The sequence below is a fragment of the Ostrea edulis genome, chromosome 2 (assembly GCF_947568905.1).
Source record: "Ostrea edulis chromosome 2, xbOstEdul1.1, whole genome shotgun sequence".
Lineage (NCBI taxonomy): Eukaryota > Metazoa > Mollusca > Bivalvia > Ostreida > Ostreidae > Ostrea > Ostrea edulis.
In genome coordinates, this window is record NC_079165.1 from 54,734,795 (window position 1) to 54,761,631 (window position 26,837).

The window sequence follows — 26,837 nt, forward strand, 5'->3', positions numbered from 1 at the left end:
CGATTTATGTAATCGTTTCACGCTTTTTGTAAACTTTAGAGATTGGCCTTCTACCGGTATAATAAAATGAATGGGGGGGTTAGTAATATCCATACTTCAGGTGCCTGTGAAAAAGTCTAGTCTCCGTAGGATAAAAACAAAAAACAGGAAGACATCCCCTCTCCCAATAGATTAAAAAAAAAAAAGAGACAAATAAAAAGCCATGTATGTTAAAAAGTTGGTTGTAAATAGTATGTGTTCGGTAGCTCCAATAATTCAATGTGTTTTTGTATGGTGCTTTATATATATATACTTAACCCTATTTATATAATGCATGTAAGGTTGTTTTGTTGTAAATAATATATGTTTTGATGTTTAATAGGTAATACGCAAAGTTTAGTCATTCATAGGATTTGTTAATCAAACAGTAGCTTTATCTACATGGTGCATGTTAATTACTTTTGTTGTAAATAATATGTAGTCTTATTGATTCCAAGCATACATGCATTTGATTTTTATTAGCTACATCTATGTAAATAGTATGTACAGTAGTTCCATTTATTCAATTGTTTTTGTATGTAATGAGTTCTTCAATTTTTTATTTATTTCAAATTCCAATTTAATTTAACAAATTAAAAGTTTTATTCCTTCTTTCGATTGATAAAAATTCCTCTATAGACATATTCTGTTTTTATGTCTGTTGATAACGGCTAACAATCCCACTGTTTGATCATTTATTAGTATTTTTTTCTATTATTACGTAAGAAATTTTCCACAAAGCATAGGTATAAGTTTGTAAGGCATACTTCGATAAATAACTAATATACTTTTTTTTAAGGTCGATATATAAGTTAATCATATAAGGTAGCAATTATATGTTCCATTTGACCTCCATTTGGGTCCATTTGACTTCCATTTGGGTCCATTTGATTTCCATTTGGGTTCCATTTGGATATATTTGGGCCATTTGGGTAAATCGACGCACCCTTCCGGTTAGTCTGCGTATACACAAACGTCGAGATGATCCAGAATAGGTTATTTTACGATACATGTGCAATCGCTGAATAAGAGAGAAAGATGTTGGAGCCAATTTTGCAGCAGCTGAATTCAAAAAGAATTGTTTTAGCTAGTAGTTCTCCAAGAAGACGACAAATCCTAGGAAACATTGTAATCATTTTAGTTCAAATTCAATAACTTAGTTACTATGACAAATACTATAGTAGAAGTACTAGAACAGACTGAGTCCAGCACCATGCATCTCTATGTTTAGCTTCAGTATATAATAGGCTTAGCTTTATAAAGTGAATATGTTGACGGTGCTATCGTTTGAGCGAGCACAGCTACATGTATGTACATATTTCGTAATGTTCTTGCTTTGATCAAATTCAATTTAAACAGTATATATTTTCCAAATACTCGGTACATGAATGAAATTAGGCAGCAGAAACAGCCCATTTTAGTTTTCTCCCTGGGTTTTATATCAAATCATTAAAACATATTATACATGAATGTGATTGAATTTTTAAAAAATACTATATATACATTTTATTTCTGTTGCCTTCACTGTGACTTGCTTAACATTTGATGCACGACTTGTTCTGAACTAATCTTGGTTGAGATTCGGCTCCGCTGAATATTTGGACTGACGCCTTCACCGAATCTTGGAGCAGTCCTTCATAATTCATGTCTGGAAATTGACTTTCAGCTTCGGCCAGTTCTAGCAATTAATGGGGAGGGGTGGGGGGGTCATTGTGGTTTGCATTACCGGAAATGTCAAGGAAATACATTTTAAGCAGTTCTTATTTTTAGACGCGGAAATAACAAAGATTGTTCAAAGAAATATTTTTGATCGGACCGAATTCCATCGATTTTTTGTCATTTTTTTAAATAGCAAAAATACAGTACCTGTGCTCCCTCACATAGTTTAACAATTTAGTCTCTCTATTTTTATGCCCCCGAGATCGAAGGGGGGGGGGGGCATATTGTTTTTGCCCTGTCTGTAATTCTGTCTGAAACTTTAACCTTGCTAATAACTTTTGTACAGTAAGTGATGGAGCTTTGATATTTCACATGCGTATTCCTTGTGGCAAGACCTTTCCATGGGTACCAACATTTTTGACCCTGTGACCTTGACCTTGGAGTTTGACCTACTTTTTGAAAACTTTAACCTTGCTAATAACAGTCTATGCGAAAGACATCGGACCGTCTGACCTGACCGATGTGCAGTGCCTAAGGTCCGATGCGTCATTTTTTACACCGGACCGGTATGTCCGATGTCTCACTGTCCGGTTTTGAGCTTTACTATTTTGACGCGGAGTCATTTAAATGTTTGTTATAAGTAAAAACTATCACACAAATCCAAATACGTAAATGAATATGATTAAAACCGCATCAACCATCTAAAGTATTATGCAGGAAGGATCCCTGGTATAGTATTACTGGTATAATAAATAAGATTTCCTTGGTTTTGCATTTTCACGTGTTTCACTTTTATACATTAGGTTTTTCGGTCTGACAAAATTTGGTTCGGTCCGGTGTGTTCATTGATTACATTACATTAGTCATAACTTCTAAATGGTAAATATTAGAGCTTTCATATTGTACATGAGCATTTCTTGTGACAGTATCTTTCTACTGGTACCAAGATATTTGCCCTTGTGACCTTGGCCATCTTTGGAATTGGCCAATATCGGGGGCATTTGTGTTTCACAAACACATCTTGTTTAGCTCTATTTTTTGAGCCGAAAGCTCAAGTGAGGTTTTCTGATCAAAATTTGTCCGTTGTCTATCAGTGTTGGCATCGTTGTAAACTTTTCACATTTTCATTTTCTTCCTCAAAACCACTGGGTCAATTTCAACAAAACTTGGAACAAAGCATCCTTGGGTGAAGGGCTTTCAAGTTTGTTCAAATGAAGGGCCATGCCCCCTTCAAAGGGGAGATAATCACAAAAATACAAAATTAGGGTAGAGTCATTTAAATATCTTTTTAAGAATCACTGAGCCAGAGGAGCTGACATTTACATGAAAGCTTCCTGACATAGTGCAGATTCAAGTTTGTTCAAATCATGGGGGTAGGTTGAGGCCACAATAGGAGATCAAAGTTTTGCATAGAAATATATGGGAAAATCTTTTAAAATCTTCTCAAGAACCAATGAGCCAGAAGAGATGAGATTTATATGAAAACTTCCTGACATAGTGCAGATTCAAGTTTGTTCAAATCATGGTCCCCAGGGGTAGGTTGAGGCAACAATAGGGGATCAAAGTTTTACATAGAAATATATAGAGAAAATCTTTAAAAATCTTCTCAAGGACCACTGAGCCAGAAGAGCTGAGATTTACATGAAAGCTTCCTGACACAGTGCAGATTCAAGTTTGTTCAAATCATGCCCCCCAGGGGTAGGTTAAGGCAACAATAGGGGATCAAAGTTTTACATAGAAATATATAAGGAAAGTCTTTCAAAATCTTCTCAAGAACCACTTAGCCAGAAGAGCTGAGATTTACATGAAAGCTTCCTAGCATAGTGCAGATTCAAGTTTGTTCAAATCATGGCCCCCGGAGGTAGGTTGGGGCCACAATATAAAGCTTCCTGACATTGTGAAGTTTGAGTTTGTTCAAATCATGGCCCCCGGGGGAAGGTTGGGGCCACAATAGGGGATCAAAATTTTACATAGAAATATATAGGGAAAATCTTTCATCTCAAGAGCCAGAAGAGCTAAGATTTACATGAAAGCTTCCTGAGATAGTGTGGACTGACTGACATTTGTTTTAGTCAGTCTGATGGGATTGGTCAATTTTCTTAAACGTCATTTTGGAAAACATACTTGTGGAATCTTAAATCCATATTTGGTATTCCTCTGTAGATAGCAGACAAACCAGATTAGTAAATATATATCTCAATAAGTGTTACAATATTGTCTGAGGCATATCAAGTTAATTCCATTATTTTATTTTAATACCATTTGATAAAAGGTTTGAAATAGCTAAATGAAGCTTATCATATAGCTCTGTAAAGTTGTTTGTATGTTGTTTAACGTCCCTCTCGAGAATTTTTCACTCATAGGCTTTGTAAAGTTATATAACTTTATACATAAGCTAAATATAGAGATTTTACGTACTGGACCTGTTGACTAAAGGGACTTGTATGTCACATAATATACATTGCAGTGATTGGGATAAGCATGCGCCCTGCGCCATAGTCACATTGAATTAAAAAATGGTGCATGGAATATTGAAAACACTGCGCGGTTGTGGCGCATATCGTCGATATACCTAGTTTGAGCTTTTCCCCACTTACTTTGTAATTCTTAAGCCTGACAAAGGGCAAACTTTCTTTAATTTTCGCCTGAATGATAAGCCAGTACTAGCAGTAGACATTGTTGGAGCACAAGGAGACAACGTAGAAACGTCAAAACAGAAAATCATGATGAGAATCCTATTTTTGGCAAAACGTAAATTTAACACAAATATTAATAATAAAACTAAAGTTACCTATGGAAATACAGTCTGTCAGTAATAGTGTTTAGATTGAATTACTGATCTCTCGGACTCATCATTTTAAAACATCGCATAAAAATTTCAATATGGCGCATTCATTTTAGAAATGTCACATTGACACTAGCTGGTAACGCGCCATTGTCACATTCGACAATATGCTTATCCCAACCACTGCATTGTATGTATCTCAGTGGCGGATCTATAAATTCCCAAAGGGGGGTGGGGTGGGGTAGTAAATGGTTGTGTGTCTAGGGGATGTCTTGAGGCCCCCAGCGGGTCCAGGGAAAATCATGGTGGGGGCCCAGGGGGTGAAGCCAACAGAAACTACTGAGTTTTGACAAAATAAGACATATATATCTTAGTGTTTTGGGACATATTTCTACAAAAAACTGGATGATATTTGTGAGGGTAGGGATCGCGTGTGTTTGGTTAGCCAACCCCAGATCTGCCACTGTCTATTTTATCAAGATATAAGTTGATCATGTAACACCTGGTCCTGACAATTATATCTTGATAAAATATCAGATAATTTTGACAAGTCCATGACTCTTAATTTGATCTTTGATTTATTGTCTAGAATCTGAAGTTTGAGACTGCTAAGTCAAACTTTGAAGAAAATCTGGATAAAGGGACCTTTTCATGTCCATTAGATTATGTTCGGGAAACTGCCAAACAGAAGACCCTGGAGGTGGTTGATAGGCTATTCTCACTTGAGGTATTATTATATAGAGGTCATTATGTGCATGAACATTATTTTTAGGTCACCTGAGTAAATTCATGTGACCTATTGCAATTGGTCAGCGTCTGTTGTCGTTTGTTGTGCGTTAGTAATTGAACATTTTTAACTTCTTGATAACTACAATTCCAATTTTTTTTTTTAAATTTGGTCTGAAGCATCTTTGGGACAATGGGGTCATAAATTGTAAATTTCAGGACTCCTGCAACCTTATGGACAAAATCTGCCAAAATTCGATTTTCAAAAATCTCTATAACTTCACATCTGTATGAAAAACTAAATGCATAGTGTGGTAGAGCAGGAAGGCCTCTACCAAAATTGTAAATTTCATGATCCTCAGGATAGAGGTTCTGACTCAAGGGTAGGGCCAAACTTGATACAGTCAATTCTCGAATTATCACCACTCAATTTGCCATTTTTGTGATAAAGTCGCATTTTTCTAAGAAAGTTTTTCTTATTACTTAAAATTCTCGTTAAAACACCACATTCGCTATCTGACACCATTTGCCACGGTATTTTTATTACAAAAGTCTATATCAAAGTGTAAATTATCTTGATAAACCACCAAGGGTGCACATGATCAGTGATTCGGGAAATTGGTCATTATCATCTCCGGCGTGCGCCTGGGCAGAAGGTACCTAGTATTAAATAAACAAGATAATTACATGGACCGTAGTCTTGTTGTTTTTACCTCATTGAAAAATATTTCAGTTTAGCTATGGTTTCGCCATGAAAGAGGTTTCTGTTGAATTTCTAAGAAAATAAGCAAATTATTACATACCAAAGAAACCATCGGAAATGTACACAGCAGGAAATCTCCAATTATTTTACTGTTTTGTGGAAAAATTCCATAAAAAGGAGGAAAATAAGTGATATTTTGGCTGCAAAGGGTGAAATATTCCTTGATCTTCGTCTAATTAATGATGTCTCACCTACCAGGAGACAGTCATACGGTGCGCTAGACACAGGCACCTGAAGTATGGATATTACTAACACCCACCCCCCCCCCCCCCCCCCCCCCGTTTTTTTTTTGATAATTTTTTTGGTGGCTTATAATAATTTCTCTGAAATGTGTAAATTCCCGGTCTATCTCATCCCTCTTTCGATTTATGTAATCGTTTCACGCTTTTTGTAAGCTTTAGAGATTGGCCTTCTACCGACATTTCGGCCCTGAGACACTTCGGCCCAAATGTTAAAAATAATGACATTCATGGATCAATTTCTTTGGTTTTTATATATCATCACTTCGGTCCAGACGTTTCGGCCCAAATTTTTGAGACACTTCGGCCCAATTTTTTTTTTAACTGAGACATGTCGGCCCATTATTCGATTTATTATTCTGCTTTATATATCGTTATTGTTTTGTTCTCTTTTTTTTATCATCATTTTTTTCAATAAACATTGCACATTGAAATGTTAACAATGATGTATGCTGTATGCCCGAGAGGGCCCTAATTTGGAAATAAATCATTCTATATCACACACGTTACTTTTTAAAACAACATCATAGTATTTATAATGAAAGTTAAAGTCTCACCTGACATCTTTCTTGTTCTAACAGCAGCTAAGGAATGATAAGCAACGAAATGATATGGATTGGATATCAAATGGCTTCTCTCAAACTGCTCATAGTTAGCTCCCCATATTTATCTGGGGGTACATGAAGGCGCGTGCCAAACCGCGCGTGTTTATTTTTAACAATGGCCGCGTTTCACCAGGCTTCACTTCAATCGTACCGATTCTACACAATTACAACACAAATGGGTAATCAATATAATGATGAAATAAAAACAAGATACCTAAAACCCGAAGGAATTCATTGATGAAGGAATTCATTGATGAATGTCTTTATTTTACATTTGGACTGAATTCGAAGTGTCGACGTACTGTAAAGTTGTAGAAACTTCATTATGGTTGATACAAGCAATTAAAACAAACAGGTAATCAATATAATGAAGAATTAAAAACAAATTATATAAAATCCAAAGAAATTGACCCATGAATGTCATTATTTAACATTTGGGCCGAAATGTCATTGGGCCGAAGTGTCTCAGAGCCGAAATTGAAATGTCACTGGGCCGAAGTGTCAATTTACTATAATGTTGTGGAAACGCAATAATATGGGTGATGTTAGCAAAATGAAAAATATGGGCCGAAGTGTCTCGTACAAAAAAAATTAGGGCCGAAATGTCTTTGGGCCAAAGTGTCTCAAAAATTTGGGCCAAAGTGTCCAACTTTTGGGCCGAAGTGTCTTTGGGCCGAAACCTCCGACTACCTAAAATACACAAGGTATGAAACAAAAATTTGTAAACAAACAGGGGGTCCCCGTTTCGGGGCACATTTTCCAAGTAATTGCAGTGTTACCTAAGGAATTTTGGCGAGCGGCAGGTCAGGGATATGTCATACTACAAGTCTCTTTAACTCAAAACCCATCTCATCTCTTTTATTTGACACAATCTTGTGTGCATTGATCGGACAGGGCTTCACCTCTTCCACTAGCAGCCAAAAAGGAGGTCACATAGTACGAATTTGTTGTACGCACCGTGTGATTGGTTCGCAAAGACATTGCTTAGTCTCGGGATCATCTGAATGGTCTTGGGATTAATCGCGGACCAATCACACGACACGTTATAAATTTGTACTCTGTGACCTCCTTTTTGGCTGCCAGTGGAAGAGATGAAGCCCTGTCCGATCAATGCACGCAAGATTGTGTCAAATAAAAGAGATGAGATGGGTTTTTAGTTAAAGAGACTTGTAGTATGACATCTCCCTGACCTGCCGCTCGCCAAAATTCCTTAGGTAACACTGCAATTACTTGGAAAATGTGCCCCGAAACGGGGACCCCCTGTTTGTTTACAAATTTTTGTTTCATACCTTGTGTATTTTATTATACATGATATATGATATATATAAAGCACTGAAATAGCAATGAACTCTTAAATGAACATAACTGCCCTAAGTGAAGAAATATTTAATATGAAGCACAGAAAATTTCACTTTATTTGGATACCCACTTCCACCCCTACCCGGGGTTGAACTCACGACCTGCGGAGCCAAATCTCCTAGCAGCATGTAACCAGTGCGCTAGATCGCTCGACCATCTAGGCAAGTAAAAAAAACTTGCTTTCGATGACAATGGAATTATCGACATGCTGTCACACGCTACACGATCATTGAGAATGGAAATGGGATAGTTATTTATGGTATATATATACATATAAAAAAAATTATAGCCAATTCAGAGAATGTCCTAAAATCAAGCATCAGATAACATGTTCATAGAGATGGGATACAATTATGATTATACAATGTAGTTCTATTAAGCTAAAAACATGTTTTGGGAGATTTTCATTTGCAACACAATGTTAACATATTGTGTAGAAATATTGAACGACTAATAATTCCAAACATGTATCTTATATGGGTTTTTAATTGATAAAGGAAGATGGAGGGGTCCTGTTTCCTAACATTAGTTTTTACAAACAAGAAAAGAATTACATGTATATAAGGAATAGACCTGTCTTTTCTTGTATTTTACAAGGCCAGTCATTTCACTGTGCTCATCATACTTAATGGTTTTTCAGCCTTCACCCGACTTAATTATTGGAGCAGACACTATAGTCACAAATGGCAAAAGTATTTTTGAGAAGCCGAGCAGCAAAGATCATGCTATTGAAATGATTACTAGGTATGTGGATAAAAACTATAACAAAACAAAAATATATTTACCAGAAATCATATATAATATTGCATCAAAGTTTTGGGTGAAGGAAGGATTAATAATAATTTTTTGGATTAGTAGTTTCATATAGCACAGCTTATTACATTTATCACTCGGATTGTACTTTAATTCAAGTTTTGGAACTATTCACTCAGCATAACTGCTATGCATGTTTTAAAGGAAGTGAACAGACAAGTCACCCTATTTGCAATTCGCTCCCGCCAACTTGCCCCCACTTTTTGCCAAATCAATTCCATCTGGCAACCTGTGCCCACATTTTGCCAAGTCACCTCCACCCGGCAACCATCTTCCCCCCCACTTAAAAACAAACTCACCCCTAGAAAACCAAAATGCCCCCACCTAAAATGCAACTCATCCCCACCTAAAATCTAACTTGCCCCCAAACCAAATACCCTCACAAATATGCTAAAATTCCAAACCTCAACACCCCCCCCCCCCCCCCCTACAAAAAAACATGAAATAGCACATCTTATTACCAACTAGCAATCCATGTCAACTCACCCCCATACTGAAACCAACATTGGCTTATTTTCCTTATATGATTGTTTTGCTTTTGATTAAGTAAGCACAAAAATAAATATATTATTTTTATGCCTCCAGAATCGAAGATTCGAGGTCGTATAGTTTTTTGGCCTGTCTGTCTGGCACGAAACTTTAACCTAAACTTTTCTCCTTGGTCATATCTTATACACTATAAGAAGTAGAGCTTTCGTATTTGGTATGTGTATTTCTTATGGCAAGACCTTTCCATTGACACCAAAATCTTTGACCTGGTGACATTGATATTGACCTTTGACCTACTTTTAGAAAATTCTAATATAACCTTTCCAACAATACCAAATTTGTTGACGTGACCTTGACATTGACCGTTGACCTAGTTTTTGGAAGAAATTTTAACCTTGGTCATATCTTTTACGCCATAAGAGGTAAAGCTTTTATATATGGTATGTGTATTCCCTGTGGCAAGACCTTTCCATTGACACCAAAATGTTTGAGGAAATTTTCAACAAAAACTATATGTACAATGTCTTACAGTTCCACTTATTCGCTAGAATGATCAAGTTCCACTATATGTACACTATATGTACAATGTCTTACAGTTCCACTTTGTTGTAATCTGGGGGCATCACAAACTTCCACCAGAATTCGTTTGCTCACAAACCAAACTCTTCCACTTAGGCATTATGGGATAGCGATTTCTTAGGCCGCGTATACTGTGATGTCGCTGTAGAATGACGAAAAAACATTACGTCAAACGTAAACAACTTTCAAAACAAGAACGTAAACATCAAGTTCATTACTTTACACAATAATTTGAACAGATTCTCCCTACTTTTTGATCATTTTATGTTTAAAATAAAATCCATACTTTTATATTAATGCTCTTAATATCAATATCTTCAAACTTTTAACTGCGAACTACTTCTTTAGTGTTATTTGCCTGCGTGATAATCGCGGACTCACAATATACAAATCTGTATATTGTGCTGCGTCACATAGGAGAGGTCTATTCGTAGGTGACGTAATGAAGCCTCGACGGGGAGTTTGGGGGGCATCAGTGTTTCACAAGCACATCTTGTTTTAAAATATGATTCATAAGAATTCAAAGACTACAAACATATGTGAAAATATTTTACAACAGGAACATGCATACATTAATGAATGAAGTTCTGGGGGTATATAGGAATCTGTTTGTCCGTCTGTCTGTCTGTACAGATTCATGTCCGGGCCATAACTTCTTTGTTCTTTGACTTAGGCATACCATATTTGGCACACAGGTGGATCACCATGAGACGATGTGTCGAGTACCTTCATGACCTCTATATGACCTTGACCTCAAGGTCAAAATTAAAGGGGTTTTTTTTACAATGGATTCGTGTCCGGGCCATAACTTATTTGTTCTTTGACATAGGCATACCATATTTGACACATGAGTGTATCACCATGATACGATGAGTCAGGTACCATCATGACCTCTATATGACCTTGGAACTTTGACCTCAAGGTCAAAATTGATTATAGGGTTTTGAAATAGTCATACCATAAGACATGGGTGTATCACCATGAGACTATGTGTCATGTACATTCATGACCTCTTTATGACATTGACCTTTGATCTCAAGGTCAAAATTATAGGTTTATGCCATGGATTTGTGTTCGGACTATATCTTCCATTTTCTTCTACAAAGGCATACCATATTTTTACACTCGGTGAAAGAGGTAATTTATACCTATTAACAACACCCTTTGAGAGATTGGGGTAAGCGGGGGGTATTCTTAGTGAGCATTGCTCACAGTACCTCTTGTTATTTGAAGATCTTTAATTGAATTGTTGTGTGCATCAAATGAATTGATGATATCTTCAAATAATTAAAGATATCTTCAATATGGGACTTTGATCCACAGATCCACTGTGACTTTTATCGTGCATTGAACGTAATTTGTAGGGCATGTCACTTCGGATTACAATAATAACTAAGTTAACAAGCATGGAATACTTCAATTGCTATCAAATTCCTGCTTTAAAATGCTATCTTTCAAAGAAAGGAATCACTACAACCAATTATAGGAAAATGCATTTGATTAAATTATATGAGTTGGCGAGGGAAATTAATCTAGGGAATATCTTGAGGATATTGGTAAAACTTCACGCCTTGCACCCAAGGATACGCAGCTAAATGCGCCTATTTCCTTCCATCTAATTTACACCCAGGTACTAAGCACCAATAGTGATTTGGATCATTATCGAAGGATTTCGCATAGCTCTTTACGGACCATCGGGTAGCGAAACACCATTTGTATCAACTTTGCCCTACAATTGGTTACTATCACGTGATCGCGGTGTATAAACGTCAATTTTAATCGGTCATTCCAGCACATCCTGAAAGTTCCAAGGCACACTATCACAAAACTCGCTTCAGCAAAGTTCCATTCACTTGACTGCACAAAAAGAACAGCTTTGTCATGGAAATGGCTCTGGTTGTGTACTGTTCCCTGTACTGTATCCTATTTGAAAAGATATTAGAGACTGGAAATTTTCATGGGACGATCAAAACAAAGTAGCCAATTTGGAAATTCCCCAATTTATTTTTTGTCCAATGTTGGAAAAATCAAATGTTATATTCACCTTAAAGGCATGTGGAGGCAAATATAACGTTCTATTTTTTTTTATAGTTTGTTAGATCTCAGCCAATTAAAAATACAAAATTATTCAATCATACAATAATGGTGTGTGTCCTCTTTCTCACCTGTCCAAATAACAGACACAATATTCACCGTAGGTGTCCAGATAACAGACACAATATTCACCGTAGGTGTCCAAATAACAGACACAATATTCACTGTAGGTGTCCAAATAACAGACACAATATTCACCATAGGAAACATGTCGCATTGTATCAACTGTAGTCCTGTAAAACTAAGCCAGGATGTGGGAAAAGTACACCAAGATTTATATTACAAAGGATGGAACAGGACTTCTGACATGGGAACTAATGTAAAATTAAAAAATCTTATGAACAAACCAAGATTCTGGATAACCACATACTTAATGTTTTCAAACTTACAGACCCAGGGTCATTTCAAAATCATCACGGTGCAGGGATGTGGCATCCATACTAATAGATGCAGCATCCCATTTTAAATATGTAGGAGTTTGGATGTGTTCCTTGATATCATTCTTTCCAGGACAATTCCGGCTTAGAGACCATGAATCTTGAAATGAGCTAACTTTGATGTTAATCTTACTTTTCTCTGTATTTTCATTATAAAAATGAGACATATGTTGAGATTATCTCATTTATTTGGCCCTGGAACCAGTTTTATTAAAAAAAAAACACCAAAAAAACCAAAAAAACTGTTGTTTGTTATTATACCTATGTCCTTTTTATGTATTTAATTATTCCTAAGGGTTGTTTTAAATTGTTTCATATGTTATTAGGGTAATCATATCATTACATTGGCTCTATATATTAATAATATTTATGCATTTTAATTCTGACACTATGAATATTTTATTCACATGTATGTGCACATCAATTTTATATGATCTTTTCTTTCACATTTGTAAAGCGCTTTAGAGAACTAATGTTGATAGGGCGCTATATAAATCTTTTAATTACATTACATTCCCACAGGTTGAACAAGATGGCTTGCTGTGACCTTGACTATTTTTATTTACTTTTGGGCTATGCCGCTAAAAATAGGTCAGTTTTCCTGGCTTTTTTTCATTACAAATTTAGATATTGCCGTGATATTTAATCAAAGGCTTCCTCTCAGAGGAATACAATTTCAGTTTGCATTTTAGTTAGATTGATCCATCCTTGACCTACTTTTGGGCTATAAATAGGTCGAGTTTTGCAGGCTTTTTTTCATTATGGCTACAAATATTGCCCTGATATTTAGTCAAAGGCCTCCTCTTGAAGGAATACAAGTGAAGTTAACATTTCAGCTGGATTGGTGCACTATGACCTACTTTAGGGGTAGAAGTAGGTCAAACAGTTTTCCAGATTTTTTTTTGGTATTGCTCTAAAAAAAATTTACAACCTCCCTCTCAGGGAAATACATTATCAGTTCACATTTCAAACATTTCAACTTAATTGGTGCACCATGACCTACTTTAGGGCTAAAAGTAAGATGAAATGGTTTCCTGGACTTTTTATCATCATAGATAGATATTGCACCAACATTTTTTCACAACTTCCCTCTCAGAGAAATACATAATCAGTTCACATGTCAGATGGATTGGTGCGCCATGACCTACTTTAAGGCTTTTCTGTTCAGAATGTGTGTTGTATCAATTCAGAGTGCATAGTATGCTTCCAGGTTAAATGTCACTGTCTGACGGGCATATATTGTACTGTTTGCGGTACTCTTGTTTTGCATATAGATTCTTTATGGCAAGACCTTACATTTCATACCAAGATTTGTGACCTTGTACCATGGTTATGTTGTGACCCTTTGGGGTTAGGTTGGGGCTCACAATATGGGGTCAAACTTTTTCATGGGAATGAAGATTGGAAAAAAATCTTTTTAATAATCACAACAGCTGAACAACAGCAGGATCAAGGTGACTCTGGTGAGTGATGTGGCCCATGGGCCTCAAGACAAGACTGAACTAATTCAATTTTCAACGAAACAAAACTTAGGCCTCGCCCCTACACTACATCTTAAGGTGGGGGACCTTACTATCAAGAGTACAACATGTGTGAAAAATTTAGGCATATATTTCGATCATCTTACAATGGAAAAACAGGTATCATCAGTTGTCAAATCATGTCACCATCAGATTTTATAACATTGGGCAAATAAGGCGCTACTTAACAAATGAAGCTTGCAAAACCTTGGTAAACGCCTTTGTAACATATAAACTTGATTATGGATACTGTTTATATTTTGAAGTTGGGAAAACAACATTGGACAGGCTGCGACGGGTGCAGAATATGGCAGCTCGTCTAGTTACAATGTTGCCGAAACGGGAACACATATTTCCGATTGTTGCAGAATTCCATTGGCTTCCCATCCATAACTGACCCCAATTCAAGATTTTGACCTATACATACTGTTCCTTCCACAGATCTGCGCCGTCATACATCGCAAGTCTTTTAAATGAAAACTAGCAAAGTCGACCATTACGGTCAGAATCAAAGTCGCGACTTGTGGGGCCAAAAATCAGAACCAAAAAATACAGATTACGCCAATTCAGCTGGGCTGCAGCATATCTCTGGAATGACCTTCCAGATGATATTAAGAAGTGAACATCTCTTGAAATTTTCAAAAAACATCTTAAAACTCATTTTTAGCTCACCTGAGCTAAAAGCTCAAGTGAGCTTTTCTGATCACCCGTATTCCGGCGTCCGTCCGTCTGTAAACTTTTAACATTTTTGACTTCTTCTCAAAAACCACTGGGCCAATTTCAACCAAAGTTGGCTCAAGGAATCCTTAGGTAAAGGGAATTCTAAATTGTTAAACTAAAGGGCCAGGCCACCTTCCAAGGGGAGATAATCAAGAAAAGGTAAAAATAGAGTAGGGTCATTAAAAAATCTTCTCAAGAACCACTGAGCCAGAAAAGATTAAATTTATAGATAAGCTTTATTAGGTAGTGCAGATTCTAAATGTTAAAACCATGGCCCCCGGGGGTCGGATGGGGCCACAATAGGGGATCAAAGTTTTACATACAAATATATAGGAAAAATCTTTAAAAATCTTCTTCTCAAGAACCACTGAGCCAGAAAAGCTGATATTTATATGAAAGCTTCCTGATATAGTGCAGATTCTAAATTGTTAAAATCCTGGCCCCCGGGGGTCGGATGGGGCCACAATAGGGGATCAAAGTTTTACATACAAATATATAGCAAAAATCTTCTTCTCAAGAACCACTGAGCCAGAAAAGCTGAGATTTATATGAAAGCTTCTTGATATAGTGCAGATTCTAAATTGTTAAAATCATGGCCCCCGGGGGTCAGATGGAGCCACAATAGGGGATCAAAGTTTTACATACAAATATATAGGAAAAAATCTTTAAAAATCTTCTTCTCAAGAACCACTGAGCCAGAAAAGCTGATATTTACATGAAAGCTTCCTGATATAGTGCAGATTCAAGTTTGTTAAAACGATGGCCCCCGGGGGTCGGATGGATGGGGCCACAGTAGGAGATCAAAGTTTTACATAGAAATATATAGAGAAAATCTTTAAAAATCTTCTTCTCAAGAACCACTGAGCCAGAAAAGCTGATATTTACATGAAGGCTTTCTGACAATGCAGATTCAAGTTTGTTAAAATCCTGGCCCCCGGGGGTCGGATGGGGCCACAATAGGGGATCAAAGTTTTACATACAAATATATAGGAAAAATCTTTAAAAATCTTCTCAAGAACCATTGGGCCAAAGAAGTTCACATTTACATGAAAGCTTTCTGACATAGTGTAGATTCAAGTTTGCAAAAACCATGGCCTCCAGGGGTAGGTTGGGGCCATAATAGGGACTACGGTTTTACATGCAAATATATATGGAAAGTCTTCTGATATGGACCAAGGTGACTCAGGTGAGCGTTGTGGCCCATGATTAGATTTTTAGATTCTAACATGTATCAAACTGTGACTGTTTTTAGTTATGAACAAAAACAACAACAACAAAAAACCAAAACCCCACCCACCCAAAAAACTTTCAGCTGTCGATCTTGAGAATAGTTTTTTTTAGCTCACCTGAGCTGAAAGCTCAAGTGAGCTTTTCTGATATCCCGTCGTCTGTCCGTAAACTTTTTACATTTTTTACTTCTCCTCCAGAATCACTGGGCCAATTTCAACCAAACTTGGCCAAAAGCATCCTTGGGTAAAGGGCTTTCAAGTTTGTTCAAATAAAGGGCCATGTCCCTTTCAAAGGGGAGATAATCACAAAAATGCAAAAATAGGGTGGGGTCATTTAATAATCTTCTCAAGAACCACTGGGCCAGAAAAGCTGATATTTACATGAAAGCTTCTTGACATAGTGCAGATTCAAGTTTGTAAAATTCATGTCCCCCGGGGGTAGGATGGGACCGCAATAGGAAATCAAAGTTTTACATACAAATATATAGGGAAAATCTTCTCAAAAACTACTGGGCCAGAAAAGCTGAAATTTACATGAAAGCTTCCTGTTAAAATCATGGCCTCCGGGGGTTGTATGGGGCCACAATAAGATATCAAAGTTTTACATACAAACATATATAGGGAAAATCTTGAAAAATCTTCTTCTCAAGAACCACTGAGCCAGAAAAGCTGATATTTACATGAAAGCTTCCTGACATAGTGCAGATTTAACTTTGTTAAAATCATGCCCCCCTGGGGTAGGATGGGGCCACAAGGGGGGATCAAAGTTTTGGATACAAATATACAGGGAAAATCTTAAAAAATCTTCTTCTCAAAAACTACTGTGCCAAGAAAGTGGAAATTTATATGAAAGCTTCCTAACATATTGCAGATTCATGTTTGTGAAAATCATGGCCCCCGGGGGCAGGATGGGGTCACAAGGGGGGATCAAAGTTTTACATAGAAGTATATAGGGAAAATCTTTAAAAATCTTTTTCTTAAAAACTACTGAGCCAAGAAAGTGGAAATTTACATGAAAGCTTCCTGACATAGTGCAGATTGAATTTTGTTCAAATCATGGCCCCAAAGGATAGGATGGGGCCACAATAGAGGATCAAAGTTTTACATACAAATATATAGGGAAAATCATTAAAAACCTTCTTCTGAAAAATCACTGGGCCAGAAAAGTTTTCATTCACATGAAAGCTTCCTGTCATAGTCCACATTTAATTTCGTTTAATTGTTTTATTGTTGCATTCCTCTTTTTATACCCCCCGCAACAAGTTGTGGGGGGTGGGGGATACTGGAATCGGGTTGTCCGTCTGTCTGTCTGTCCGTCCGTCTGTCTGTAGACGCAATGGTTTCCGGGCTCTAAACCATTATCCTTTCCACCTACCGTCACCATATCTTATATATGGACTACCCATGGGATGAAGATGTTCCCTATCGATTTTGAGGTCAAAGGTCAAGCGCACTGGACATTGAAGTAGCAATATGGTTTCCGGGCTCTAAAGCTTTATCCTTTCCACCTACAGTCACCATATCATACATATGGACTACCCATGGGATGAAGATGTTTCCTATCGATTTTGGGGTCAAAAGGTCAAAGGTCATGTGCACTGGACATTGAAGTAGCAATATAGTTTCCATTTAAATTCTTTAACGGCTTTTTTCATCGCATGGAGATGCTGTGTTCCTAGATACCTTTTAGACCATAATACTGAAGTTTATTTATACCTATTAACAATACCCTTTGGGAGATTGAGGTAAGCGGGGGGTATTCTTAGTGAGCATTGCTCACAGTACATCTTGTTACCTTTGTGAAGCGCCTTTGAGTAATTTTTTTTTACATAAGGCACTATATAGATTTTATTATTGTTGTTGTTTGAGCTCATGTTGGCTCAAAGATTGTGTATGAGAAGACAGTTAATTGTGACCCTAAAGTATAATCTTATGGTTAAAGGGACTGGTTCACGATTTTTGACAAAAATATTTGTCATTTTTTATGTTAAACATTAAAAATATAACTCATTTAATGTTGACAGCCAAAATTTTGACCTTCTGAATGCAAGAATGAAAGCAATATATTAGCCTTAAATCTGTGTTATGTAAACAAAGACTCGAGTGTTTATATGTAAACAAACAAACAAGTGAAATATTGATTTTGTAATATAATGCATCTTAATTTTGCATAGTCACAAATCTTAACTTTTAGATGACACATTTTACCCCAAAAAATGATTGAAATGTGAAAGATATAATAAACTTAGATCGATATCCATTTCTTTTGAAAATTTCATAAACAATAGCATACCGCAATCTTTGTTTACAAAACAAATAATAAACTCTCTATAATGAGCTTCTGCGATAATGTAAAACCTTAATTTTCATGTGAAATCTTTCAAACACATTAGACAGTAGATTTTGATCATTAAAAGTGAAAAACAAAATTTTGGGGAAAATCGTGAATCAGTCCCTTTAAGATGAAGGTCACTGATATAAGAAAGGTAAAAATATTTGTCCACAACAATTTTTTATGGAGAAATAATTGATGAAATGAATTTTTGAGTTTGAAAGATGCACTTATTGTACCAACAGCATGCAACTCTTGTAATGTAAGTTTAAGTTGTGTGATACCAACAGCATGCAACTCTTGTAATGTAAGTTTAAGTAGTGTGATACTCTGCTTACCTCGTTATATAAAATGATGACTTGTTTTTTTTTAACAGTTTTTGTGGTAGAAGTCACAAAGTTTTAACTAGTGTTGTGCTGGTGACACCTAAATCTTCGGACAGTGAGTTCTATATTCTGTTTTCTTCTCTGATACACAAAAGAAATCCACCAATTATTGAACATGAAAATTCCATGAAATCCAATGCTCTGATTTAAGTTTGATGTAATATTCTGAAGTAGGATTTTAATTAAATTATTTTCTCTCTTTTGCTCTCTCTCTCATTGCTGCTAGATTTGATGGCAGGTTGCAAGATAGCTCTGTACCAACCACTTGATATGGCAGCCCATCTGAGCTTTTTAAGGAGTTGGATTCATATTTCAGTCTATTATGTTTTTAGGTCACCTGAATCACTCAGGTGACCTATTGCTATTGATCTGCGTCCATCGTCGTGCGTTGTCCGTTAACAACTTCCTCCCAGAAACTACTGGGCCAATCTTGACCAAATTTGGTATGTCGACGTCGTAGCATGAAGGAGACTGAAAATTGTAAATTTTATAACCCCCCACCATAAGGGGCCTTAATTTTTGGTTAAAAACTGTAAAATTGATGTATTTTCTTTACTCCTGGGCATCTAGCAGAGAAAGTGAGTATATAGTAATGATGAGCAAGGAAACTTCTACCAAAATTGTAAATTTCATGACCCATGGGGTAGGGGTTCTGACCCCAGGGTGGGGCTAAACTTGGTATATAGTGTCTATGTATAAAACACTTAAATAACATCTTCTTTAGTGCTATTGATATTAAATTGAAACTAAATGGATATTTAGAAAGAGCTGGTAGTTCTGTACTAGAATTGTAAATTTGATGATCCCAGGATAGGGGTTTTGCTATCGGGGTGGGGCAAAAATGGCCAATTATTAAATGTGTGAACAATAGACCTTTTTAACTTCTTCTTGATAACTGTCATTCCAGTTCTTTTCAAATTTGGTATGAAGCAAATTTGGAACAAGGGAGACATAAATTGTAAAGAACAAGGTACATTTGTATACATAAAAAAGGACCAAAAATTTTCTCTCTATAAAATGTGTCTGAAATTAACCTTAAGGTAACTCCATACTCGCAGTTTTATCTGATACAGGTTTAAAATGTGTATTTATTTCCATTCATTAGAGTTAAACCTAACAAATTATCAAATAAAATAAATAGGTCAACACACTTCTTAAAATGTAAGACGTACATAAACAGAATCATATATCACCGTCAGAAAATTGCAATTTTCCTTGAACAGCATTATTAAAATTCCATACAAACTGGTTATGACGATATAGTAGCATTCATAACAATTACATGAAACTGTATCTTCACAAAAATATATAAAATGTCTGTAAAAAATAAAGGAAATCATCGCATAATAGACTTGATAAAGAAATCAATAGAAACAGAGTTATTGCCCTTGGATTCAATATTTTGAAACGTATCATTGATTATTCATCTATAACTTAAACTTTTGAAATATTTCATTTTTAACAAGATTTTTAGCTCACCTGAGCTGAAAGCTCAAGTGAGCTTTTCTGATCACCCGTATTCCGACGAAAATTGTTGAATTAAACATTACTTATCAGGTGATTATAAACTAGTTTTGTTGTGAGTTTTCGAAAATTAAAGTTGAATGTCATAAATGTTTATCAAAGTTGGATTTTTTTGTACGGCGCGATGTATTCATACGCGCCAGAAAACGAATAACGTAATGTACGGAGACTCGGAGGGGAAACTATTCAAATCTTTTAAAATTGTTGATAAACGAATTGGAATTATAAGAATCAAACATTCTTATAATCAAATCAAACATTGCTTCGCACTTTTATTCAGTTTGTGAGTAAAATGTCCAGAGTTTACACATCGATAAATTCTTCAAAAAGAATGTTTAATCCTATAATAACTTAGACTTTTGAAATATTTTATTTTTAACAAGATTTTTTACAATAACTATAGGAAAAGACTCCAACAAAATGTATGTTCCTATCATGCATAAATCTAACCAAATCATTGATTTTGCAAAATCTGATGACATCACAGGAGGGTGGAATTACTTTAATTAGTGTTTTAAGAAAGTAAAATATATGCCAGGTATACTATGTCAACAAAATCAGAATGATATTGCTAATTGGATAGCATTATGACATCATGAATAAGACATTTCCCGCCTTTTTTTCAAAATAAACCTGAAACTGTCAAATGTCATACAGATTGTTGCTCAGGAAAAGATGTGTGCATTTGTCGAGCAAAATGAAAATGATATATATTGTGTATTATTTTAAGATGAAAAACATACTTGAATATGAATTTGCTCGACGCATGCGCTGTATGTTTTCTGAAAGGAAAACCACCTGAATTTGTGGATATTTTCATTGAAAATGGCATACTTTACAATGTCATGCCAACTTCTAGCTCTAGTCATATGACACAAATTATTGTGCTGATCAAACTGAGCGGATTTTGGGTTTGCTAATCTATTCCTTATTTGAATGCCAGGGTTTGAGCTCCATTAGTGAAATCATCAATATTTTGGACCAAATTACTTTAGAAACTGTACCTATACTTCTTTCAGGATTCCTGCACACCTGGGGCCTTAGGGGCGGGGCAAAAAACTATCCAAAACTGACCAATTTTCAAAAATCTTCTATAGAACCGCACATGTGTAAGAAAAACCAAATGCATAATGATGTAGAGCAGGAAGGCCTCTACCAAATTTGTAAATTTCATGATCCCTGGAGTAGGGGTTCTGACCCCAGGGCAGGGCCAAACTTGTTATATAATGTCTATGTGTAAAAGATTTAATGAATAACATCTTCTTTAGTGTTATTGCATCTTCACTAGCCAAGGGTTTTCGGTCCACTCCGCTCCCATAAATGGACCAAAAACCCTTGGCTAGCGAAGATGGTGTTATTGATACTAAATTGAAACTAAATGGATATTTAGAAAGAGCAGATAGTCCTTTACCAAAATTGTAAATTTGATGATCACAGGGGTGGGGGTTTTGGTATAAGGATGGGGCCAAAATGGTCAGTTATTAAATGTATGAACAATATACATTTTTTCACTTCTTCTTGATAGCTACCTTTCTAATTCTTTTCAAATTTGGTATGAAGCATCTTTGGAACAAGGGGGACATGAATTGTAAATTTCAGGATTCTTGCACCCCTGGGTCCTTAGGGGGCAGGGCAAAAACTGCCCAAAATTGATCAATTTTCAAAAATCTTCTTCTCTTGAACCACACATGTTTAAGAAAAACTAAATACATAGTGATGTAGAGCAGAAAGGCCTCTACCAACATTTTTAATTTCATGATCCCTGAGGTAGGGGCTCTGACCCCAGGGTGGGGCCAAACTTACTATATAGTGTTTATGTGTAAAACACTTAAATTAACATCTTCTTTAGTGTTATTGATACTAAATTGAAACTAAATGGATATTTAGAAAGAACAGGTAGTCCTTTACAAAAATTGTAAATTTGATGATCCCTGGAGTATGGGCTCTGACCCCAGGGTGGGGCCAAACTTAGTATTTATGTGAAAGTTTGCTGATACTGTACAAAATCGAAATACATACTTAGGAATAGCAGAAAAGGATGTACAAAAAATGATAAATTTCACAACCCAGGGTTTTGGCTCGAGGATAGGTCCAAATCAGTCATACATGTATCTTTTAATGTTTTAATGTTAATACACCTATTGTATTATGTAAAGCCTTTCATCAGTGTATGCACTTTTGAGGACAGTGAAGTTTTAAGAACACATCTAAGATCATGATTTATGCTGTTGGTGAATATTAGAATTTAGCTTAGATATTCATAGGGAACAGGAAATTTATTCCAAATTTCATAGCCCTTGGGAGTAGTGATACTTTTTCACTAGTACTCAGGTGACCGATAAGGCCTGTGGGCCTCTTGTCTTTCTTCTTATCATCCCTCATCTTTGAAAACTTGTAAATTGTTGTTTGCTTGTAAAAGAAATTAATGAATTTACAAGCTTTTCCAAAACATGATTTATGACGCTTTTGTATGTTTTCATTTTTTATAGTGTTTAAAGGTAGAATTTCATTAAATGCAAGACTAGATATAACACAATTTGAAGAGGAGTCGGAAGTTTCAATGCCTAATTTAACTGAAGACATCATCAAATCTTATGTGAACACAGGAGAATCAATGCAAGTAAACTTAGCTCACCTGAAAGCTCAAGTGAGCTTTTCTGATCACTCGTCCGTCATCCGTCTGTCTGTCCATTTGTCTGTAAACTTTTGATGTTTTCGAATTCTTCTCCAGAACCACAAAACCAATTTCACCCAAACTTGGCAAAAAACATCCTTGGGTGAAGGGCTTTCAAATGAAGGGCCATGCCCCCTTCAAAGGGGAGATAATTACAAAAATTGCAAAAATAGGGTCGGGTCATTTAAAAATCTTCTCAAAAACCAAAATAGGTCAGAAGAGCTAAAATTTACATGACATAGTGCAGATTTAAGGTTGTTAAAACCAAGACCCCTGGGGGTAGGATAGGGCCACAATAGGGAATCAAAGGTTTACATTCGAATATATAAGGAAAATCTTTAAAATATATAGGGAAAATCTTTAAATTCTTCTCAAGAGCCTTTAGACCAGGAAAGTACAAATTTACATAAAAGCTTCCTGACAAAGTGCAGATTCAAGTTTGTTCAAATTATTGCCCCTGGGGGTATGAAGGGGCCACAATAGGGGATCAAAGTTTTACATATAAATATATAGGAAAAATCATTAAAAATCTTCTTTTCAAGAACCATTGGGCCATAGAAGTTTACATTTAAATGAAAGCTTCCTGACATAGTGCTGATTTAAGTTTGTGGAAATCATGGCCCCTGGGGGTAGGTTGGGGCCACAATAGGGATCAGTGATTTTTTTTGGTTTTTCAAACTACCACCCCTCCTTTTGAATTGGGAAAAATTAGCGACATTTTCCTCAAATTGGGAAAAATCACTCATAGTAAATTGAAATGGTAAAGATGCATAAAATAATCAAATTTTTGTTTGAGGTTTATTTCAGATCTGATTTAAAATCATAAAATAAATATGTATTGGAAGTCACACCTTGTATAAATATCATTAACTTTTTCTAAGAAGCACTTATTGTCTAATATCATAAAGAAAATAATAAATTATTAATTCACCAGCAATTGTACCCATAATCTTGTAAATATTATGTTAATAATCAAGTTTCCAGAATGTCTCTTCTGTTTGTATTTTTCGGATTTTAGTAAAACCCTATACATGTACTGTTGGCCACTTCCTGTTATTAGCCTGACCCTACATATAATGGCGGTCAAACATGAAAGTGTCAACAATATGGCTTAATGTGTATCTGGAAACTATATACTTCGCTGCATATCTGCTTATATGGATGCCTTTATTGTTTTACATATTCTTTACAAAAGCATGTGCAGTGGTTTGGAGAATAAAACTGAAGAAAAAAACGTATTTAGTCTTTGTCAGCAATATACGATAACCTTTTTTTTTTTAATGGCCTAATTTCCTTAGATTAAAAATTGGGGAAAACATATGGATATAATTGGGAAAAACTAGCTAATTTTTGTGAGGGGAAACAGCCGAATATCGGTGGCATTTTGGCCCAAAAAAATCACTGCGGGATCAAAGTTTTACATACGAATATATAGGGAAAATCTTTAAATATGGGACAAGGTGACTCAGGTGAGCGATGTGGCCCATGGGCCTCTTGTTTGTACTGGCCCTGTCTTTGTAAAACATAGATATTAGAAGATCATCTGTAGCATAAAGGTTGGTTATGGCCAGATGGTCTTTGATCCTGAACATTACTGGTCGAAGTTTCGGAAATTAAAGTCATAGTCTGGTCTGTAATGCAGCAGTTATTATACATATCTGATTAAATTCACACATATAGTGATGATAAAGGAGGGGATCGAGGAGCTGATTTTAATCTTTTTGAATATACACCAGTTTGGTTAAGTCTTTGAGCTGGGCAACTCTAGTATTATCATAACATAATCTAGCACAAAAAGCAAGTAAATGTGTTTTTCAAATATGCAACTTCCGAGATATCAGCTCTTCTGTGATAGAAGTACCTTCAGTGTTTAGTTGAACACTTGAGTGGGTACAAGATGTATACATATACTATAGACTAGCTATGTAAATACAGATAACAGTAATGAAAGTGTAAATTTTGTTTATATCAGCCGTTGGTATACATTAAACTGACCATATCAAGAATAACATTTGATTGAATTAGGTCATTAAATTAAATATGAAATTATTTTTTATTTCCCCTTCTGCACAACTGATATTTTAATCGAGGGAAAATGGTGATTTTCGTTTGAGCTGTTTTATTATTAATTAAGGAATGACTTTAATTCTGGGACAAGTTATACGAGTATAACCTGGTTTGGGTCAGTTTACGCTTTATAATCCGCGAAGTACATGTTGACTTTCTATTCCATAGAAGGCTGAAAACAGTACTGCGATGTAAATTTAGAGAGATAAAAAAAATAGTTCCGGCTTCTGGTTGTCAAGGGGGTGTGTCCCCATACCAAACCAGGTTATACAAAAATAACCTGCGTTCCTCAATTGGAATTTGACCAATCAGAGACAAGGATACAATAAGAATTAAATTATATACTAATAAACTAATAATGTGTGTCCCTGCAGTTTGGGTGGTTGCATGATGTCTGATAATCAGCCTTTAGACAATATATGATGGTAGTGATAAGCATTTGTACCCACCGCATGTGAATAATAGTATGTTTTGCGTCTCATTGTGCGTAAGAGTTCCACAAAAGGAAACTCGGAAATTGCGTATACAATGACTATGTATCTATCAAGATAAAAATTAAGGGTTTTTACTTTGAGATTGTGTCTTGTCAGTGATTTTTGTAATTAGAAATCTTTCTTCAATTTTCTATAGGGACAAGGCAGGAGGATATGGAATCCAGGCTGTAGGTGGAAGCTTGGTCAGTGGTATCCATGGCGATTACTTCAATGTTATGGGATTTCCTCTTCACAGATTTTGTGTAGAACTCCGAAATATATGCATATTGCGATAGATTATTTTTACTGCACAATATTTGTTTATGTATTACAATTTACATGTTGTAGATAAATAAAGTAAAAAGTAGTTCTTGTGCACTTTTAATATTAGCTTACCTGATCCTAACGCTCAAGTTTTAGAGTTTGTTGTATTACATCCTGTTCAAGATTTTTTTGCTCATTTAAGAAATAATGTGCTTCATGAAGTATGCTGGCACTAAGCATCACAGTCATGTATTCTCAAAAATGAAATTATTTTTCATAATTTACATTCTGCTTTTATTTTTGTTTAAATTTCCAGTTGTTAAATTGACGAGCAATATTTATGATTCATAAACACTTTGTTCACAACTGCATCACATTCTTGAGGAAATGGCTACCATTACAATTTGTAAAGATATCAAACTTTAAGGCTAAAACATTGCAAAGTTAGATATTTAGAGATTTCACCAGCTTTAAGTGCAATTAAATATTAACCTGTGCATGATGCTCGAGGCTGTAGCAGTGAGGGTTCATTATCATGCCAATGCCTACCATTACTTGGAAGCACCTTTTTATGTTCCTATCCAAAAAACCTGTGACTTTTCACTAATACTGCTGAGCATTTAGCAAAGGAACAGTCACATCCAATGTTTAACTTCAATGTCTTAGATTTGATGTAGTGCCGGAATCGAGAATTGAACTTAGGACCTCTTAGTTTTAAAGTGAGCGCCCTTAACACCAGGCTATGGCAACAGATTTCTGATAAGAGTGGTTCCATTGTTCCCTGTTCACATCTTAACCAAACTGATTTAAAACCAAATTTGTCACAAAGCTTCCTGAAGTAAAAGGAGATTCAATTTTTTTAAGTGAAGAGTTATGACAGCCTCTTGAAAATGGGAGATAAATTAGAAATAGGATAGGATGTTTAAAAAAATTCTTTTCAAGAACCAATTGACCAGAAAAGCCAAATCTTGCATTAAAACTTGTATTTTGATCTACTCACAAATGTGGCTACATATTTATGTAGTGATATACAATATATGTAAGCAGATCAAAGGATCAGATTTTTAATTAGAAAATTCAAG

At 35.7% G+C, this 26,837-nt stretch overlaps 1 protein-coding gene across 4 annotated transcripts; it reads left to right on the forward strand.

Annotated features, from left to right (window-relative positions):
• The first annotated feature begins 982 nt into the window (after positions 1 to 982).
• On the forward strand, positions 983 to 25,861 carry LOC125680373 (probable bifunctional dTTP/UTP pyrophosphatase/methyltransferase protein). 4 transcript variants are annotated; one of them, XM_048919873.1, is made up of 7 exons: positions 983 to 1,146; positions 5,052 to 5,189; positions 8,795 to 8,898; positions 13,089 to 13,157; positions 18,744 to 18,808; positions 22,767 to 22,893; positions 25,649 to 25,861. In XM_048919873.1, exons 1-7 carry the CDS (start codon positions 1,057 to 1,059, stop codon positions 25,785 to 25,787), a joined length of 732 nt encoding a protein of 243 aa, XP_048775830.1. In that variant the 5' UTR covers positions 983 to 1,056; the 3' UTR covers positions 25,788 to 25,861. The 4 variants fall into 4 exon arrangements, with proteins under 4 accessions (XP_048775830.1, XP_048775832.1, XP_048775833.1 ...); XM_048919875.1 differs by lacking the exon at positions 13,089 to 13,157; XM_048919876.1 differs by lacking the exon at positions 5,052 to 5,189.
• The last annotated feature ends 976 nt before the right edge of the window (positions 25,862 to 26,837 follow it).

Excerpts from the sequence above, each read along its gene's own strand:
- LOC125680373 (XM_048919873.1), top strand. The coding sequence starts at position 1,057 with ATGTTGGAGCCAATTTTGCAGCAGCTGAATTCAAAAAGAATTGTTTTA. Across the intron at positions 8,899-13,088 it reads GCTATTGAAATGATTACTAG|GTTGAACAAGATGGCTTGCT; the intron begins GTATGTGGATAA and ends ACATTCCCACAG. Across the intron at positions 22,894-25,648 it reads GTGAACACAGGAGAATCAAT|GGACAAGGCAGGAGGATATG; the intron begins GCAAGTAAACTT and ends AATTTTCTATAG.